This window comes from Pistacia vera, unplaced genomic scaffold, assembly GCF_008641045.1.
Source record: "Pistacia vera cultivar Batoury unplaced genomic scaffold, PisVer_v2 Contig192, whole genome shotgun sequence".
In the NCBI taxonomy this organism is placed as follows: Eukaryota; Viridiplantae; Streptophyta; class Magnoliopsida; order Sapindales; family Anacardiaceae; genus Pistacia; species Pistacia vera.
Genome location: NW_022195993.1, coordinates 1782056 through 1803993, shown reverse-complemented (window position 1 = coordinate 1803993; position 21938 = coordinate 1782056). Strand labels below are relative to the sequence as shown.

The window sequence follows — 21938 nt, the reverse complement described above, 5'->3', positions numbered from 1 at the left end:
ACCCGGAGGGCGCTCTTCAAGGAGTTCATATAACAAATATCTTTCACAAAATCTTACGGTTGATTGTGATATATGTTTTTACAGAAGGTCTATTTTCGTCGGCAAGGATGAATGGGCATTTAGAAGGCTGATCATCTGAAACTTACCAATTAATGACCGAATTTTTTTTTTATTTTTATAATAATTAAACTAAAATCGTTGATGGTTTATCTAAAAAACTGAATGGGCTCCAAATGAAAATCCCAAATCTGCTTGTTGACAAAAGAATTCAAAACCCTTTAAAGATTATATACCCATACGTAAACATTAGATTTATACGATATATGTAACATCGAAGCTAAGCTAGGCCCATTCGCATGCGGCACGGGTCATCATTACGCGGGCTTTGTAAAAGGGTCATCATTACGCGGGTTTGGGCCTGCCTTGCTCTTCTGTCTCCCATGTCAGAAAGTTGAAGAGTTAGAGGGACCTATCTTTGCGGGAAGAGAAAACAAGGGACACGCACACGCTCCAGATTCAAACTAAATTATTCTTTAATTATATTGCTTTTGAACCACGTCTTTATATGGTATAGAAAAAAAGGGATAAAGAATCAAACATCTTGAATCTTGATCCCAATAATAGATTACTGAATCAAATGGCAACTGTCAAGCATAAATCACCTTACATATACAAAACATTAATGTGGAGAAGGTCCGTTAAAATTCATATAATTAATGGAACATGTATTTTTATGGATCAAACTTGGTCGATCTCGAATCCTATTTTAACAGGATGACCAAATTTGCTCCATTCAGCTTAGGAAATTTAAGCTCTCAATCAGCTAGGGCTCAAAGTATTTGCCCCATGTAAAAATATTGTTTAACACTACACAGTCATAGATTGATTAAGTTCCTTCACCAAAGTTAGGCGGTGGCCAAATGCCTCCACCACCACCACCTCGTTAGTTACATAGACCACTGACAATGGCACAAGACACAGCCCTCGTTCTCAGATCTCGGTTTGGTTCTTCATTCACGTTCTCCGCCATCGACCCTAACATCATTAGCAGGAAGTCATATTAATTATGAGAATTATCGGGTCGTATAATCTCTCTACATTTTTCAGGCATTCTAGTTAGGGTCAAGCAAACATTGAAAGGAGTATCAGAAAGATAAAATGGGTTAACTAAAGTCTAAAACTGAATAAATGAATAACTTGGGGTCACCATGTTTTTCCCAACGAAAGCCAATCGAGCTTTCACTACTTGGTCACTAATTACCCCGAACGAAACTCTAAACTGGAAACTCTTAAAAAATTAACATCATTCTTACCCTGCATTGTTCTGCAGGTCTTGTTGCTGAGACTTCATGTAAGGAACGCTTAGTGTCTGCGTAAAATGTATCAAGTCGGGTAAATTTAAGAATAATATTATTTTGTGTTAAACTGGGATCACAGATTTTTGGGCATTCTGCTTCTTTAATGTTTTCCACTGGTTTTAAGAAGTATCAGATATTAATATTCTTCTGGAATTTTCCAGTTATGGTATTTACTAATTTGGCGGCCATATTTGATGACTTCATTGATACTGACTGAAACTCATTATGTTACACTAGTTTAGGCATTTTTAGGAAGGTAACAAAGTTTCAAACTCGGTTTTTCCAGTCAATTCTGGTATGAAGATGATCAAAGAAAAACAATGGTTCCTACTTGAATCGTATTGAAGAGGAAATAGGACTTGAGAGGAGAGTAAAATAAATAATTGAAATAATTTATTAGATTCCTGAAAGAGAACTTACTGAAACCCACAGCAGCTAGCTAGCATTCTGCCATTTTTTAGGGTTGGGAGTGGGTATTCTAATTTGACTGCGTCTCCTATATTGAGGTAAAAAATAAAAAATAATAAAAATAAGAGATGCATGTGTGGCAGCATGGAAAATAATACTAAATAATAAGACTGAAGAAGAATGTTGGGAGCGAAAGTACCTCAACCTGGTTTTGAAGGAATTATGTACCCAATAGCCTCCATTAGTACGGATGCAGTGTCTGTCTGAATATGCTCCACCCCACATGCAAAAAAAATACGTCATTCACCATTACCAAGAGTTATAAATTATTGAAATTAGAGCGGAGATTGAACAAAAACATGATAGAATTCATTTCTTGTCCAAAAAAAGGTGAACTTATTACGACAAAAAAGATGATGGAGATTCAAATTAGTGGTGATAAGAAGATCTAGCACTTGAAAAGGAAAAGTTACCTTGCCGAAGGTGCAACCAGCTGCTGAAGGGTGCAATTCTATCTCCTAATTTCTCTTCTAACCTGTTTGAATGCCAATAAGTTATACAGTGCAAAAGCTTACATATAATCAGAATCAAAACACGCATTATTATTTAGTAAAACACACAACAAAAATATATCTATAAAGTTTGATTTTATTGATCCTTTGGCACCTTAAAAGGTGGACGGAGGCGCGTGACTCCAATCGTGATTCTTTTGTGCTGATGTGTTGCCTTTGGCTCTACTGAACCGCTGGATTCTTTGCCTCTGTTATTTCACTGGTGAAGGGTGATGATATCTTCGAAACGCAAAAGAAATCATACATCAGATTAAGATAATCTAAAGCAAGTGTAAAAGAAGAAGCACTAGGAATGCTGATAAAGGATAACTTCAATGTTTAAAGTTCCATATGGGCAAAAAGAGAATGCTATTCTTTTGTTGCCATAACTTTGATTAAGAGCTTTTTACAGTAAAGGCCAACTTTACATTTTCTTTCTGGAGATAAAGTATTTCCAGTGCATATCATGGTTAAAATGCTAAGAGCTAATGTAGAATTGTAGATAAGCGAAGTCGATGGTGACGATTGAGTTATTATTTGTACTAACATTGAGAAAGTTGCAGATAAAGAACATGCCTAAATTATATACCAAATAACAAGGAATAATTTCACTGTTAAAGTAATTACGTTAATGGTGATGAGATGATGTCTCTAAATCATGGATGTGCAACATAACAATAACAAAAATAAAAATAATACGCTCAAGAGAAGGAAAAAGAACAAGGATGAGCAGTACTCACTTTAGAGGACTAGAAGATGGCCTGCGCCTTGATGCTGCATATGAATCAAGGCCAAAAGGAAGGCTCTCTCTGTACGCACCAAGATTATTATGTGAAGTTCACAAAAATTTCCGCTGAATCTGAAGAGGTTAGTAGATCCAAGGCCTGCAAGTATGTCAAAGGAACTTGAAGTTGCTGAAGATGATTGGTTCAAGTTGGAAATATTTATACGGATAAATCTGGCTGAAGTTCCTACTAGGTTAGCACTTCCAAGACTAGAAACGTTCTGAGCATTAGAATAAAACTCTCCCCAGAAAACTGATTCGCATTTAGTGGGAAACCCGAAGAAATGGTCTTGAGAACAGCTTCTCACTAAGGTCATCATTCAAACCCTTCGCTCATTTTTTAAGTAGCTTGTGGAGGTAGAGAATCTTCAATATTTGAGGGACTGTTAACATATCTGTAAATTTTGGGAACGAATCTGAAAGCTCTTCCTTAATTTTGAAAAGTGTATATCATGAGCTGACTGGCTGGTGAAGGTACCGGCATTATAACCAGTGTAAGCCTGATTCTTGGATCTGGAACTATTTGGAGGAGGGACATGAATCTCATTCTTCTGCCTTGAATTTAAGATGAATCCATTATAGTTGGATTAAAGTTACCAGCATTCTGCACATACAGTTTAGAGGAAAGAATATAAATTTCATGAAACAAAACTTATTATACTCGAATGAATAAATCAAAAGAAAGGAACAACCTAGTAAAGTATATGAAATATCAAAGATGAACTTGGAAAACAATAATTTATAATAACAATACAAGAACAGAAGATCGTTTGTTTTTCAAATTAATACTGTATTACAAGAGGTGTAATGGTAAGGAGTTATTTTTGATAGCGTGTACGATATGAACCCACAAAATTTTGGATTCCAAAGCAATAATCAAATAAAAATTCTCCTGTCGGTAGAAAACTGACTGATAATCAACTCTAACAAGCAAGTTTGAATTTCTAGGCGCTTTCTGATTGATGCACATCAAATCAGAAAAGAAAACACGGAAGAGATTCCAAATCTTAAAGTAAATTCATAATGGTACTGTGAACAGCAACATTGATTGAAGAAAGCACATAGAGAAGAGAGAGAGAGGGTAATTACAAAGTGATTTGAGTTTGGGATAGGGGTCCAAGCATGGGAGCTTGCAACTCCATAGCAAGATGGGGTAGGTAAAGAAGAAGACCAACAAGCTGGTCTTGAAGCTGATGTTGATGATGGTATTTGCAGACTCCATAATGATAATTTTTTAACAAAAAAGGCTTGAAAATCCCAAGATGAGGAATTAAAATTTTACTAACCCCAGCTTGCTGTTGGAATCTCTCACTATATTCAAAGAAACAGTTCAGGTGACTCCAACACCTTTTGCTTTTTGCAAGCTACTTTTGTTGAGTTTCCTCTTACTCTTTCAAGTTTCTATCTTAAAGTAGCCTTCAAAAGAAAGAAAGAGAGAGCTTGAATAATTTTCTCTCTATTCTCTCTGAATTAATATTTATTTCTTTCAGGCTCATTTTTTATGCAGCTTCTCAATATAAGATGAAAACTTGTGTCGTCTCTCTCCTTCTCTCTCTCTCTCTCTCTCTCTCTCTTTTTTGTTTTGATTATCTATTCATCTCTCTCTCTTCTGGCTGATGTTTTTTGCACTCTCTGCAATTACGGAAGATGATTATACTTCCTCTATGTTATGATTAAGATCCTGCTCGATCCCAAGGCTTTCAACAAAGGTCTGAGAAGAGAAATGATAGCAACCATGCTCTCTCACTCTCTTCTTTCTCTCTCTCTCTTTCTCTCTCTCCCTCTTTAACTCTTTATATCCATATCCCCACATGTTCATCAAGTTCCTTAATAGATATTTACTTGGTATCTATGGACTGTGTGAATCAGAACTTTGTTCTCTACGTAGTTCATTCTCCAATGTTTTCAGGGACCGATTATCATATTAATTAATTCCACATTTTCCACATAAGATAATTGATACTGAGACCACAAATTGATTTATACTCGTCTCTCAATAAATATAAGAAAACAAGTTGTGATTGTCTTTACTTTGTGTCATCATGGACATACAAAATTAATGTATTACATATTCCTTAAAAGGTGCTGTTTAATAATTTTAAAATGCAATAATTAGATTTATGAGTATGAATCATGTGTCTTAAAAACATGATTTGAAGGTTCTTTATTAAATTGTAAAATTTACTCTTTCAATATTTAATTAAAATGATATTTCCTTTTAACTATATATATCATTCAAGAAAATATTAACTGATTATATACATAATATTTAGGGTAGAAACTTTTTTTTTTTTTTGGAAAAGGTACTTTCATAAAAGCAAGGCGGATTTACTTAATGAGAGTGGGACCACGGCCCCACTCAAACTTAAAAAACTTCCGATTGTATAAATAATATTTGTGCATTTACCCTATAAGACTTTGAATTTTGCCCCCACAAATTTTTTGTTATTTTTTGCCCCATCGAGTGAAATTCCTGATCCATAAAAGAAAGAGAATATACATAAATTAGAGACATCTCCAGAAGAGGTCTAAAGAAAATCTGAATAGATATACCATTTTTTTGGACAAAGGGATAGAAACAAACGCTAAAAAAGAAGCACGCAAGCTCCAAACAATGAGGGAGATGGGCAAGGCGCCCTAAGGGATAATCTAAAAAAAAATAGGGACACTGGCGCCCGACAAGCGCATAGGCTCAGAACAAGTAAGAAAAGGGAACGTATTGTAGTATATTTATTTTAATTTACAGCTAATAAGTAAAACAGTAATTTGACTAAATTATCCATATGATATTAAGTGTAAAGAAAGAGTAAATGCATTGGCAGGGTATCTGTTATTTCAAGTGAGAAATGCATGATAGCTAGCCATTGTAAGTGTGCACTAACTAAGAACATAATTGTTGCGACGGGAACCTGTATTTATCATGTCTGCCCATTTTTTGGCATGCAAACGTCGGTCAGAAGAAGCTCTTTGCTAGCAAAAGTCCAGTCAAGCTTTTAATTACAAGATATTGGGTTTAATTTCATTCCTTCTATTAAAGGAGAGTGAGATGGGTCCAGGGTGTTTAATGGTCAAGAATAATCGTATAACTGAGGTACGATGTCGTTAATTTTGAATTCATATTACTATCTAGTCAATGGGGTTTCCATTACGAGACTTTGCAGCGGGTCACCATTGTTTAGTTAATTTAAAGCAAGATCGGAAATAAAGTAGAGAGATGAATCACACTGCATCATGGTGCAATTGATTTGGTAGTGTGAAGCACCGATACTAGGAATAAAATTGATTAAATTCCTGATATCATATTTAAAAAAATTATCATCAGAATTCAGAAATAGATGTGAAAATGTGAAATCATGAAGTAATTTATTTGTTTTGTATCTAATTTAGGAAGGGAAGCATATATCTGTAGAAAGGGATGACTATGAGAAAGCTTGAATACTGCATTAGGGTAGGGTTAGGGTAGGGTTAGGGTTATTATCATGTTTTAGAAAACTAGTATTCAAAAATCTCATAATGGTGGCGAGGAATAATGAAAATAATAAATAGGATCTAATTATACAATCATATCCCTTAGTGGCAAACAAAAAGACGGTTAACCCTAGAACGCAGTAGCCATTCTCTGCACAGAAAACTGTGACCTACACACCTGAACTGTTATCTTTTCGCTATCTTTCTAAATTTTCTATTCATTCTCCTCTCTCTCTGATGTAGGTGTGGTGGTGATGTAGTAAATTAATAAAGGGATCGTAGAAAGAGAGAGACTTAATAACAAGGTAAATGAGAGTTAATATGGTTTTGTATGTTATAATAATAGTGGGGAGAGTGACTTTTACGTCTGAAAAACTATCACTGACCATAAATAAAGCTAGGAAGAAACAGACCCCTCTCTCTTTATGTTTTGTTCGTTTGTGATTAATAGAGAGAGAGAGAGAGAGAGGGGTGAAGATATTAAGCCTTATAAGTAAGATAGGTTAAGTCTGATTAAGCTGTCATTCCATCAAAGAATACCTATAATAATTTGATCAGCCCCACAAAAGTTCACATCAGTCGAAAAGTTGATGGGAGAATGTGAGATCAGAGTATGGGCAAGCTAAACTTTGCTTTTTTATTTTATATAGATAAATATATAATATATTTCCTTTTTATCTCCTTTTACTCTTACCTGCACGCCCATCCATCTCACACCTTATGTTTTATATATTCAACTATTTTTTTCTTCCTTTCTTCTTCTTCAAAGCTTTTTTTTCTTCTTTATTCATAGACCTTTTCTTTAATCTTTCCTTTCACCTTTTGCATATTTCCTAGTCTCACTATCTTCCAAGATTCATATCTAAAAAGCTGCTCCTCATACATCAATTTGCAATAAAATGTTTAATTCTTACTCTCACTTTCATGAATCTAAAAGATTCGTTCACAAAACCCTATTGTTTTTAATACCACAACTAATTAGTTTTCAAGGCAGAAGGGTCACTAATTACCCAATTAAGAAACCATGGTTCCTAGTGCGACTAGGGTTATTATATTAAGACACTTCTGAAACCTTATAGTTATATATATGTGTGTGTGTAATATCTGAAAACTCATGAATTCGGACATATATGGAGCTCAAAATGTATGGGGGATTATCCACAAAATGGGATACTCTAAGTTTCATACAAGAAGCAGTCATTTCATTAATACAACTAAGCCAGTCATTAAGAGAAGTGATAAAAAATGAAAAAAAGAATTCCAAAAGCTTTGAAGGGGGGGCGGGAATGATTATATTACCGTAATTGCCTAAGCCCTAACCCTCCAGTAGTTATCCTTCTTGGGTAAATAAATAAATTATCTCTAATCCTTTGAACCTAAAAGCAATTTGATATCATTGATCACTTTAGGGGTCCAGCATCTCATCATTAAATAGAAACTATATCCCTTTTTCGGGTCATACATTACCCAGTCAATTCTTCGGTCAAACACCCCCGTACATTGGTGGCACTTACCATATTGATACACTTTTGTAAAGTTGTACTACTAATTTCCAGATATATTTTCTTTTAGAATTTAATTACTTTAATCAGTAACTAATTAAAATGAAGCTTGATATATAGAATATCCTGTTATATAAATCTGGATCAGCGGCTAAATTGTTGAGAAGTGCGCAGGCAGAATCAGAAAAATATTTTGGTTGCTGGAGTTGAACATCATTTAGCACTCATTTTCAGTATCTAATATATATTTCGCAAAGAGAAAGTTAAAAAGCTACATTTATCATATGTATATGGATCCCCTCGTTTAGAGGGAGAGAAAAAAGGGTTTGGGAAAGAAATCAATGTTATAATGATGATGAAATTTGGCATTCTGACAATAACAAATTAATAATCCAATTATATAAATGTTAATTAGTTGATGGTGGTGCTTTTCTCTCATGAAAATATGCTGCTAACTTTAGGTCAAAACTTTGGCAAAGCCCTTAAAAGGAGGTCTAAAGTAGCAGGATTTAAAGGTGTCTGAGAAGAAGACAAGACATTGGAACCGGAGAATATATGCTTTCTCAAGCTAAGGCCATCAAAATCCAACACTAGGGGCCGGCCATACTTTATATTATTTGCTTTCCATGCCCACTCATGACTCAACTCAACCCTAAATTTATTACCTTATTCTCACCCCTTGTATAATCTATGGTTGGTTTCTCAGAGTAACCACTGCCACAAATACAAGATTTTCCAACAACAACGGTACAGATTTTGCCACCTCGTTTTCCTCATGCTGTAACCCTCTGCCTCTGTCTACTTCGTTAAAGAAGCCCTATGGTCGATCATTTGACAGGTTTTTTACGCTTAATTTGGCACTCTCCAATATGGCTTTCCATTGGATTATTAATGGTGGCAAAATCTAACATGTTTTTTGTATTCATCAACAACTGTGCATGCAGTTGCCCATTACGACCAAACCACTTCATTCACCCATCTCAATATCTGTTCCTTTTGCTTCTCCAAAGATGAATTGAAATCGCGACTCTGTGCTCTGAATTCAAAAAGTAGACATGCGCATGTCTGTTTCTACTGTTTTAACAAACTAAAAAATCTCTCCAGAGAAACCCATCAGCGCCGTCGATCTATGAAAATTAAGTAACAAAAACAAATGTTAAAGAAAATTTATTTGCTTGAAATGATTTTAATTTGATTAATAGAAAAATTAAATCTGTATCCCAATTAAAAATCTTTTTAATTTTTATAAAGTAGTGTATTATTCAGAAAACGAGTGTTAAGATTAGGATTTGAGTGCTAATAACCTTACCTTAAATTTAATGAGGGATTTATAATGTTACTTTTCATAAACTTTAAAGAGAAGTTTTAGTAAAGTAAAGCTAAAATTTATCTGTACCTTTAAATCGATTAATAATATTTTCTCTTTTAAACATCATTTGAAACAACTTTTTCTAACGAGATGGTAAGACCTTAGGATATTTAGGGGGTGTTTGTTTGAGCTTATGAAAATTAACTTATAAGCAACAAGTGCTTAGAAGCTAAAAAATAGCTTATAAACATTTGAAATTTTAAGCAATTACGTGTTTAGTTAAAGTACTTATAAGTGACTGCGAAGTAGTTGACGTGTTTAGTAAAATATAGCTTATAAATATATTTTATTATAAAATGATAAAAAAAGGTACTATATTAAATAAAGGTATACTATGAAATTTTAAAATTAAATAAGGATAATATGGTAATATACTTGGTTAAATCAACTTATAAGTAGAGTGCTTATAAGCCAAAAAAAAAAAAAAAACACCTCCCCCCAACTTATTTTTTTTGGCTTATAAGCTCAAAAAAATTATAAACAAACAGGTCAGTTTAATTTTAGAGCTTATAAGTTAGTTTGACCAGCATATAAGCTTAGACAAACACCCCCTTAGAGGTTTTGAATCCACTAAGTAACCAAACCACTAACCACATTTGTGATTTACCTAACTATTAGATTTGTAAGGTGTTCAATGGATCTCAAAGATTAAGAGGTGCAAACAAACTGGTTCGGACACCCTGATCACAAAAAAAGAATAAAACATCGACTATCTTTGGTAGAATATTTTGAGTAGTATTTTTGAAAAATTTGAGTTGTGTTGTTATTACGAGAATAAGATCTGAATTTGAAAATATGTTTGATAAATTTTTAGAAAATTTTTAGATTATTTTTTAATCCCTTACATTTGTTAATTTAACTAAACACCCCTTACGATAAAACATTGAAAATTAACAAAAACACTATCACCTACCCATTAAATGTTGACAGATCCACCATGGCCATTGTTGATGACTAGACGTGACAAGATCTGGCTGTCAACGGTTAGATCTTTGACCATAGATCTGATCTTTTTTGGTCAGATCCACCATGGATCTGACCAAAAAAGACCAGATCGACACACGATCGCCACATCCAGTCGGTTGCGCGTCATTTTAACAGCTTCCTACCACCTTTCGACGGTGGTGACCAACTATCGAGAATATATGGATGGATGAGAGTGTTTTGGTTAATTTATAAACTTTTATTGTTAGAATATTTAGTTAAATTAACAAGTCTAAAAGATTAAAAAATTTAAATATTTTAAATTGAATTAAATTAAATTTTAAAAATATTAAAACAAATATATATTTTAAATAAGATTGAAAAAAATAAAACAAACACAGCCGATCATTTGCCCAGAAAATAGGACTACTAAAGATCTTAGAAAAGAGTTGCCCAAATTCGGAGAGGTTTTATTGTAAAAGATGTCCGATGTGGCAGTTTAGACTTTAGTACTGGAGTCACGCTGAAAGCCACGGAATTAAAGTGCCAGTATAAGTACGACTGTACGAGTTTGTTTCTGTCTGTCTGTCCCCTGGAGAACCAAAAATAAAAATAAATAACCTGCAAATTAAATCAAGTAATTACTATCCAAATATCTACCTAAAACCTGATGCAATTCCATTTTCGTCATTTCAACGGTCATTAGAATGATGAACACAAGTCTTACATTTGAAGCCAAACTGTTACACAGTAATCACAGATGCTGCGTAAAATAATTTTCTTGCCAACATTTTGCTAGAAACTGTACAAAGATCATCAAATTAATGAACTAGAATTTAAAAATATTTGTTCTAATACTTACAAATTTCAATAAAAAATTACACTTTCCAGACAGAGGTCAATGTGTTAGAAATTCACAATACTTCCCCCCTTTTCCTTTTTGAAGAGGCAGATTCCAGCTCTATTCCGTTTTCCAGTTCTCTCTCTATCCAGGCTTCACCATCTATCTCAGGGTTAATAGCTTCTGAAAACTTTTTATTTGCGGCTCCATCAAGTCTTCTCCTCTTCAATGCCTCTCTAATTCGACTAGCATCAATCTTAGTGTAGCTGTCATGAACAGAAATAATTTTGCAGCCAGGGTCATGATCAGATTCCACTGTTCTAGGATGACTATCACCTTCTCCATCCTCAATGATGCTACTTGAAGCACTATCACTTGTTTGAGATGGTAAAACTTCTTTTACATAAACGTTCTTTCCAACACAGGCCAGAGATTTGCTGAGTCCATCATTCTCCAACGTGGCTATGTTGCTAGATTGCCTTCTGGCAATGGAACCATCTGAGATGCAAGATTGTGGACTACTGTTCATGTTCATCTTTCCAGCTAAAGCTGTAGACTGAGTGAACCTTTCATGTCTCGGTGGTAGTGTCTGTTTTCTGTCCTGCTCTAACAACTTGAGCATCTGCCGGATGACCTCTGAAAAAGTTTGAGAAAGGAAACTTATGTGGAAGCAATCATAAGAAATGAGTAAGAAAACAAGCCATTCAAGTAAATGCCCACAGTTAAAAGAACTATTGTTATGCCTAAGGCCCTACGATTTTAAGTAGAGGAAGAAGAATAGGAATAAAGTTGTGCATGAGCCAATCTACCGTCATAAATATCCTAATAACAAAATAAGTAGATGTAGGAGGTTAAGTAACAACAAACCTTCTAATTGCTTGGGTGAAATATCAAACTCCAGCCACCAGCACTTTCCCTTCTGTGCAGGAAGTTTCACTTTTTGAAATTTGGCAGCAAGGAACATGGAACCAGCCGCAATATAGTGGGGTTTGTACTGCAAGCACAAAGTTGTACAAAGCCTACAAATCCAATTCAAAAGATATCAAAATTAGGCAAAAGGAAAAAAGAGGAATACACAAAGTTGAATCTTAGCTTGACCACAAACTAGGAACATCGCTTGGAAGTAAAGGCAATAGAGTCCTCACCAATCATTCACAAAATTCCAAGCTACTTTTGCAAGGTCAGGGAAAAGCTTCAATCTCTTTAAAGCTGTTACAAGTGGCTTGTAGGGAAGTTGAATATCAAAGTCATAAGCAATTGTTGCCAGTAAAAGCCTCTCCCCTCTTAAGACTAATTCCTTTTGCTTCATGTAAATTTCCTACAATAAGAAAGAGGCATGAGCATTCATGATATAAAGGAACACAATAAGGTACTGAAAAGCACAGACATGTCAACTTACTCTATTCTGTCTAATTCTCTGTGAGGCGGAAGGGTCCCATTTATACATTATCTCGTAAGACATGACAACCACATCCCCCAAAATGCATCGGGTTTCTTCTATTTTACAACCAAGGAATGTTGAGACAGCTGCAATTGTCTGCAAAATGATTACATCACGTTGAGAGGTAGTAAAGCATAAATAATTAAATTGAAATATAACAATCCAAACACTCAGATATTTTCAATCCTTCACAATTGGTATCTGAAGAACTCTAAATTCACTTTTAAAATTTTTTTAGTAATAAATGAAAAAACAGGAATGTTTCAAATGAAATATTATATAAACATATCAGGACAGAGGAAGGAGCAACTTTTCATCATATTCCACGAATGGATTCCTGGTCCACAGTGTGTACATTTTATAGTTCATTATAATCATCTTACTATGCACAGTAGAGGTAAAAATATTGAAATAGTTAATGAAACAATAAACCTCAGGCATGCACATTTGCTGATATGTAACTACTACAATGTAAGGCCAAATTTAAATTGCATGTTCAGTGAGCATTCATCTCATCAAGGAAATGTAACCAGTTGTCTAACATATCAGATAATGCAAAGCAGGCAAGCACATATAGGAATACAAGGAAATACACGCACCTGCCAATCATTCTTTGCATGAGACTGGCGCATGAAGAACCGGTGGCATAACATCATAGCACATGCTATTGTCACCTGAGGCCTAAAAAGGAAACAATGCCCATTACTATCTCTGACAAACTACCACAATATGAAACATACAAAGATTTAAGCGAAGTTGCCAAAGGAAATGAAGATTTAACAAAAATATACCATGTAAACATATGCACTGACAAAGAAGCAAGTTTCAAAGGCCATCTTTCAGAAGAATGATAACATATTCTTATATATATCAGATGAAGAATTCTATTTGAAGCCAATTTTTTTTTGCAGATGATCAATTCTAAGAGAAATATTAATTACTTACTAACTTACACTTTAAGTTTCATTCCAAGCTCTTGAAGAAAAGAGCAATACAGCTTTCGTAATTCCGATTCTTTCTCGAGGCTGATGCCATCCTTTCTAGATGGTGAAAAATCTTCAATTTCTTCCCTACTAAAGTACCATTTGCGCATACAAAACTGAGGCTCTTCTAGCAACTGTTCTGTCATTGGCACCTTTCTCTTCAAACAACTAAATAAATTCTGAAATGATATACCAGCAGCTGCTCAATAGAAGTTCCTCAAACTTAAGCAAGTTTCTGCATAACACAAACACCTTATATTAATATTGAACAAGAAAACAAGTTTCGGAAAGAAAAATGTAAATATCACTAGAGAAAGAGAGGGAAAGAGAGACCTCCACTAACAGATATTGACAATCACATATACATAAATCATTAACAAAAAGACCAATATGTAGCAGTAGCTGAAAGTTGATGTCTTATACTAATGTGAACTAACTTACCATTATATGACTCCTTCCCCATGAAAATTTATTGTTGCAGGTGTCAGAAGTATTTTTGATGGACTTGACCATGTACATAGATGGCCAAACTGATTCCTTCATAGCAATGGGCTTATAAGGCTTCATAATAAAATGAAGCTTTACAAACTCTCATGATTATTTGCAAATTTGAGACTTATTCGGTGTTGATTGAGAAAGACTGATAAAATATTTGTCCATAAATAATACTTCCTATTTATAGATGTGAGATACAATATGTTAGTCACTGATATTGTAAGGATATAATAATACTGAATATTACTTGGATAAGCTACTTGAAAATTTGGACACTTTAATGAAATTGAAGTCTCCATTGCCCCATTACTAAAGTTAACAACAAATGCAAATAATGACAAAAAAAGAAAAAAAAAAAAAATCGATAATAAGTAAAATGTAAACAGCCTTAGATAGGGCAACATAAAGGAAAAGGATTCATGTTGCCAACCCCAACCAATTTAAAGACTGCGGTAGAGTCAAGTTAAATTATCTATCAGAACAAAGGGATCCCTAATTGTTCTAACCTGCTGCTCAGGAGTGACCAGAAAATAGTATCCATAAATGTGATCAGAATAACAACATTAGGTTTTCTGTTCAATTGATAACAAATACAGAGCAATACAAGATTAAGAGGAACAAGTATAAAACAACTCACAGAAACAAACATAATTCCGCAACCTCAATTCATTCAAAAATGATAAATTAAAACAGAATTCAACTGAAGAATCAGAACGCCGGAAGAACATAACACCTTTCAGATAGAACATTATTTGAAACAAGAACAAATAATTCAATTCAAAGCTGGAAGAAATTCCAGATAATCGACGAAATTTCGTTCAATATCTCAGCAAAAGTAGAACTTTAAGGAGAGAAATTACCTGAAGCTGAAGCTAAAGCTGATTGAAGGCAAGTGTAATGTCGGTGTGTTAATGACAAGAAACCCTAGCTGACTTTAAGTTAACCGTTTAAATGTTTAATTGTTTCTATACTCTAACAGTAGTTTTTAGTTTGTTAAAAACTCGTTATCCTAATCTACCCTGTCTTTGGATTGACCACAGATTTAGAATTATTGGTCAACCTGGTGTTACGCGTACGCGTGACTCGTCCTTTCATACTCTTCTTTTGCACGTGATACTCTTAGTACTTACTTTACTACTTAATATTACTGGGTGAGTACTTACACTTCCGATAAGCCAGAGTGTAGATAATTGTTTGAGCTATGAGTCCAGCCCAAATAATTGGATCTTAAGAGAGACATTAGTATGGCCTTCACACGTTGTGGGCTGGAGCCCAGGTCTGGTTAATTATGGGCCTTCAGCCTAATTTGCTTGTAGTCTCCTTCTGTTCATGAAACTTTCATTTTCACTTTTCTTGAAAAAATCTTGGATTGGATTTAATATGATATCATGAAGTTAGTCCTGGGACAAAGTGACGCACTATAATAGGAGTGCTTGTCACATATACGAAGACATAAAAAAGTAATATGGGTCAGTATTATTGAATTAATGTCTCAAGCCATTGACTAAATTCCGATGGTTGTGACGCAATCACTGCTGCTTTGCTCCATCCGTGATATTTGAACGAAAATGACTCCTTCACTCAGCAGAGACATTTCTGACATTTCTATCACCCGTCCAAGATTCTTGACCCACAGCCCACGAAACTATTGCATTATTAAATTAATACGAGTACCATACACAATGTCTCCTCAATCAAAACGACTAGCACTTTCTTGAACTAAGGCTCTTCCAAAAATCCCCACTGATGAAAATTCTACCAGAGGATATCCTACTTTCCAGAGATCATTTTTCACTTGAGTCAATGACAAAATCCCATATATAAAAAGTTAATAGAATCAAGTGGGGAGATGGTCTATTCTTAGTCTCATATATGCTAGAGTATGATTATAATATTAATTAATCTCTATAATAAAGCAATTAATGGAGTAAACCATGCATACCGAATAAACTAATATATATGCCCATAAATACATAATGAAAGAAACGCACTGGTGTCGACTAACAAAGCACCCAAGGAATCTTTGAACTATTTTTATTGAGATGACACAATCTCTCATGTGAGTCTAGAAAGTGATCTAGTTCAAGAGGCCTAGTGCGCTATTAATGGAGCACACATAACAGATAATATCAAATATTAAGTGTTCATTTTTTCCTTTAATTCCAGAGAACAATAGGCCATGTGAAGAAGCATTGTCCCCCCAGCCCCAGGATCCTAGTTCTAGTTTAATACGCACTCAAGGTTGTCCACAGCTCCACATCTTTATGTACAGATCCTGCCCGGTAATGTATTATGTATAAAAATGCTAAGTTTGAATGGTTATCAGGCTGGAAATTAAACTGTTCGTATCACACCTCGCTGAAGAGAGATATATTCTTTCTTATAATATGAAGGCACAAAGTAGTCCTACAAATTAAATAACCAACTCATTGCACAAAGCATTTTACCAAAACTAGTTGGTAAAACAATCGGAATTCCAACCATATATTTTAAGATTGCCTTTATGAAATATAGACCGAAAGTACCAGCTGAAAGCCTTGTCGGTGTAGATCTAAAGGCAATTAATATTAAAGGTTGGCCTACCCTAAATAAAGTCCACTCAAAGTACTGCTGCTTAAAAAATCAAACTGATTAATTGCCTAACAATTTAATTATCTCTGATTGAATGCCCATACACAGTCTTCCAGTGTCAAAACAGTTCAGAACTATTAAACTTATTGTTGACAAATCCCATGGAAATCTATAAGAATTAATGTAAGTGGCTCTTGAAAACTTGCAATTATTTAATGTGATTTTAAGTTGGCAAAGTTATCGGAATGCTCCCTAACGGGTCAGCTGTAAGAATCAGATTGGTGTAAGCATAACATCAAGTGAGTAGATGGTGGTAGAGATGGCACTATTCAAACCCCAAATAATAACAAAGATATCGGATCATACAATCACTATCATCATCATTTACTTTGCGAATAAATAACATAGTTGTGATTGCCATGCCACTATATACATCTTTTCTCACCAGTTGGATAACAAAAACTAAAAAGAAAGTTAAAGATTGAGGAATATAATTGGTCACTGCATTTAGTTGGCCGGGATTTTTTTTCATATTTTATGCCCACAATATCGTTAAATAGAAGCAAGAGATAAGAACTACCTTTTTTCTCACAAAAACAAAAACATAATCATATATAAACTATAAAGTTCTCTTTGCGATAGGAATCACTAACTAAACAACACATATTATATACAGTTAACTTGTCCAACTTTTATTTGTTCTCTTCTGTCGCAAAATTATAAAAAAGAACCCAACTAAGATTGACCTCGTCTGACTTAGTGTTAGTGACAGACTCGATCGTTTATATATATATTTGAACTCATTAAATTTAAATGTGAATGTTATATCTTGTTGATACCAAGAGAATTTATGCCAATATGCATTGACATTTGGGATAAGTTTTCTTCTCTAATGGCCTACCTCAGTTGATATGGCTATGAGAAGAAGGGTATTAGAAAATTGCACGAAGAGTCATAATCTTTGAAGAAAAATGTAGAAATTCCCTATCTATGTATGCCACCGCCCTTTGAAATTCATGCACGACGACAATTATATCTTTTGCGTTTGGAATAAAGGCAAGAAGTGAGAGGCGAACAGTTTTATGCTTATTCCAGACGACATACCTAATATTGATCCTGCATTCTATTAGCATCTTTTAAGATATGCTATTGTCATGGTAATCTCCAAAAATATGCATTATGGAGAATAAACTGAATTTTAGATAATGGTTAAAATTAATTGATTAATATTGTTGTTGTACTACATAATTCTGCAGACATCAATCAAGGCCACAGAGAGAGAGAGATGAGCAACCTCTTGAATTTTCTATATGATCACCACCTTTTCAACGGACATATCAATACATTTTTAGGTTGTCCCTTAGCTTTCAGAATCTTGTAGCTTTGCCATGGTCCAACTTATTCGATGTGACGGTGTATTATTTTTAGTATAATAGACGTACAGCACTTAAATTTTATTTGTTACACGAAAATGCTAGACATACAGGATCCTTTCTCTATAAAATTGCCTTAAAGTCCAAAGACACCCTGCGCCATTAAAGGTTCGGTGCAACATATTATTGGAAGTTGAAGAATGAAATCATCATGAAACAATAATTAATGTTGGAAAAATAAAAAAGTTACTCACTCACACCCAAATATTATTGGGGCTGCTAAATGCTAACCTTTACATAAAGTAATTATATATATTTATGCCGACTTTCTTGCTGAATTTACTGTGTTCTTTCCTAATGGAGATGAAAGGTATCAAAGATTTTTGACCTGCCATTTATCCACCATTCGCCTCCTGACAATGACAACCGTGGAAAATATTTATTTCAAATAATGAGAACCTAAAAACAGAACAATAAAATAATATTCTCAGTCATATATTCACTTTTATATACTCGAATTACAGTAAGTTTCTCACGTAATAATGATCCTTATTTCGTGGAAGGCTGATCAAAAAACAAAACAAAACAAAAAACCTGAAACTTTTTCACATCAAACCATTCTCTTCTGCGCAATAACCATTAACATCTCCATGTTCTTCACCATCCAAAAACTCTTTCATATAATACTGAAACTTCCCCACCACACTCTCTGGCAATGACACAAGCACTCTCACCGAATCAAAATCACCAATAACCGGTAAAAACAAGCAGTAAATATCACTTGTTACTGGACCCATATGCAGTGGCTTCCCTTCTCCGAAGTCCAAATCCTCCAGTCCCAGTTTAGACCATTGAGAAATGACCAAACTTGCTGAAAGGTCTGTTTTGCACGTTTTATCCTCCAGTAAATCAACCATCGACTTTACATAAGCATCAGTTAAATTTGCTTTAGCTTGTTGCACTAACTTCACACCATGATACAAGTTGTTTGTAACCAAGTCTTTAGAATTGGTTTGCGCACATCCCAGCACAAATCCATTCCCATAATACCCTTGCGGTATTTCAGGGTTTAATTTCTTTCTGACATTCACAGAAAATAAGAGCTTCACGTTGAGAGAAGGCGACAGGTCAAGTGATCGAACCCAAGAGCGCCACGTGTGAGATGCGAGTGCTTCAAATGTGGTGCATTTTAGCGATGGTACGCACTGCCTCTTGAGGTGAAGAATATGAGAAGGGGTGAAGGTTAAGGATGCTGGAACCAGTGGCTGAGATTGTAAATAATGGTTAATCTCTATGTTAGTACTGTCCCTGGGGGTATTTCTATTATACTGAGGATAAGTACAATTCACTTGCGGTGGATTCCGAGGTTTTAACCCGTAGCGGGTGTGGAAGGGTGAGATTGGAAGATCAAGATTAGGTTTCGTTATCATGTGGGCCCACGCATGCAAGAACTGTGATGTGCCAATGCCGTCACATAAACAGTGATTGATCGCGGTGCATAAGATCATTCCTCCACAGCGGAGATTAGTTACCTGCAAGAGTAAAAACTAAAATTAATTAAAGGAAAAGAAGTAGGGTTAGTATTGAGATGCGAAGCCCAAAGCCAAAGCTCACCAACCAAGCTAGGTAGTGAAAGCAACGATAGAGGGAGGTGCAATATCATATATTATTATCATCAAAGAAGAGTAGGGTCAGCTTCTTTTGACTCATTATCTGTCAAATTTTACCCAAAAAGTATGCAATGAATTTGAAACTACGATAAAACGACGTCGAGGTGTCATTGTGACTTGTAAAGGGCTATAACGTTGTTTGTAGCGTTGGTAGTACTATCACTTTCCCTCCCGGGCTGTCTGATTGAAACAGAAAGAGATCAAGATGGAAGTAAATTGTAATTTATCTATAACTGGTAACGTCAAGGGATATTGGGTATTGCCATATTGGAGCACTAAGCTTAATTTCAGAGATTAAATTTGATTAACCAAGGATACATAAGACAGGTGAGAGGAACATATATAATAAGTTAACGTCATTAATTATCCATAATCATTAAGAGTTCAATAATTTAATATGCTATAATAATAAAAGTTGCAGGTCGACCTAGTTTTATAAAAAAGAAATTCAACAGATAGAGAAACGAACAAGTGTTGACAGATGGGAACTAGCACATGGAGAAGAGCGAGGCAAGAAAATTTTGAAAAATCTCTGACCTGAACTATAAGGGGAGGAATATCTAAAAAGCTGTGAGCTTCAAATCGATACAAGAGCTTTCTCCAAGACCTGTTTGGTTTCATGGAAAGTTCAAGAAACTCCTCTGCAGAGATGTCCATGAAAGCTTCAGCAAAGACAGCACCTTCTCCATTGCAATCAACTTCAAGCTTCTGATCATCTTCAGCACTTGGTCTCAGTCTGCCAGCTAAAGGGTAGTAGTCGACAAGAACTTTTGAAAGAGAATATCTCAAGATATCTAGGCTTATAGATTTTTTAAAAAGGTAAAGATATTTAATGGAGAATCTAAGGAACTTTTGATCATCAAGATTGGAGAGATACAAAGAATGCTTAGGAGTTGTGGTGTTTGGTAAGATTAAAACAGGTTGGTTTGGATAGTAACAACAATCAGGGAGGTCTTGAGATTGAGATTTGAACATATTTGCCAGTATGTTCTTGTTCTTCTTGTTGGTTTTGTTAACAGTGAAGTTAGTTGATGGTGATGAAAAAGGGGGAGAGAGAGAGAGGGAGGGAAGAAGGAGAGAGATTGAAGTGAAGGGAAATTGAAGAGTGAGGGAGAGGTTTTGTAGACAAGAGAAAGAAAGGGTCAGTTTAAGATCTACGGTTGGATATGATGATGGTACCATCAGATTCCTTTAAGAGGAGCGATACTAAGAAGAGGGCGGGCATATGTATCGTTATTATAAGCTCACACCTTCATTTTAAACATAACCCGGCCACGTGGATGACACAAAATCTTACTTGTAGATTTTATATTATATTCATTGTCTACTGGTACAAACGCATGCATCTATCTAGATGGAAGAAATAAAATGTAGAAATCATCAAGAACAAACAAATTATAAGCAAAAATCCCAAGCAGTTGTTAATAACAATCAGTATGGTTGTCTTGTATTAAGATGAATTAAATATGAAGCTTAGTTAATGTCTATGGACTTTAACATTTCATCCTATTCATAAATGCATTACCTTGTTAAATTTTAGTCGAAAACGAAGTTCCACTTTGCATCCCTAATGATCAAGAACAGTTTTTACAAGTTGGGAAAATGCGCATCAATGAGTTTGGTAAAAATCGGCTCTTGAAAACTTGCAATTATTTAATGTGATTTTAAGTTGGCAAAGTTATCGGAATGCTCCCTAACGGGTCAGCTGTAAGAATCAGATTGGTGTAAGTATAACATCAAGTGAGTAGATGGTGGTAGAGATGGCACTATTCAAACTCCAAATAATAACAAAGATATCGGATCATACAATCACTATCATCATCATTTACTTGGCGAATAAATAACATAGTTGTGATTGCCATGCCACTATATACATCTTTTCTCACCAGTTGGATAACAAAAACTAAAAAGAAAGTTAAAGATTGAGGAATATAATTGGTCACTGCATTTAGTTGGCCGGGATTTTTTTTTCATATTTTATGCCCACAATATCGTTAAATAGAAGCAAGAGATAAGAACTACCTTTTTTCTCACAAAAACAAAAACATAATCATATATAAACTATAAAGTTCTCTTTGCGATAGGAATCACTAACTAAACAACACATATTATATACAGTTAACTTGTCCAACTTTTATTTGTTCTCTTCTGTCGCAAAATTATAAAAAAGAACCCAACTAAGATTGACCTCGTCTGACTT

The 21938-nt window shown here is 34.7% G+C and overlaps 2 protein-coding genes and 1 pseudogene across 4 annotated transcripts; all 3 read right to left on the bottom strand.

Moving 5' to 3' along the window:
• Positions 1–886: 886 nt before the first annotated feature.
• On the bottom strand, positions 887–7279 carry LOC116127573 (annotated as a pseudogene).
• A 3503-nt stretch (positions 7280–10782) lies between these two features.
• Positions 10783–15100, bottom strand: LOC116127649 (cyclin-T1-3-like). Of its 3 annotated transcripts, XR_004127620.1 has the most exons (9): positions 14985–15100; positions 14071–14301; positions 13600–13864; positions 13246–13327; positions 12605–12742; positions 12351–12523; positions 12073–12224; positions 11227–11841; positions 10783–10956 (listed from the first exon to the last, which is right to left on the bottom strand). XR_004127620.1 is itself a non-coding variant. In XM_031413293.1 (8 exons), exons 3-8 carry the CDS (start codon positions 13773–13775, stop codon positions 11279–11281), a joined length of 1284 nt encoding a protein of 427 aa, XP_031269153.1. In that variant the 5' UTR covers positions 13776–13864; positions 14071–14301; positions 14985–15100; the 3' UTR covers positions 11168–11278. The 3 variants fall into 3 exon arrangements, 2 of the variants coding, with proteins under 2 accessions (XP_031269153.1, XP_031269155.1); XM_031413293.1 differs by lacking the exon at positions 10783–10956 and having other exon boundaries at positions 11168–11841; XM_031413295.1 differs by lacking the exons at positions 10783–10956; positions 14071–14301 and having other exon boundaries at positions 11168–11841; positions 14985–15093.
• Positions 15101–18542: 3442 nt separating this feature from the next.
• On the bottom strand, positions 18543–20908 carry LOC116127611 (fatty alcohol:caffeoyl-CoA acyltransferase-like). Its single transcript, XM_031413251.1, has 2 exons — positions 20276–20908; positions 18543–19600 (listed from the first exon to the last, which is right to left on the bottom strand). The coding sequence occupies exons 1-2, from the start codon at positions 20711–20713 to the stop codon at positions 18674–18676; spliced, it is 1365 nt and encodes a 454-aa protein (XP_031269111.1). The 5' UTR covers positions 20714–20908; the 3' UTR covers positions 18543–18673.
• Between the last annotated feature and the right edge of the window lie 1030 nt (positions 20909–21938).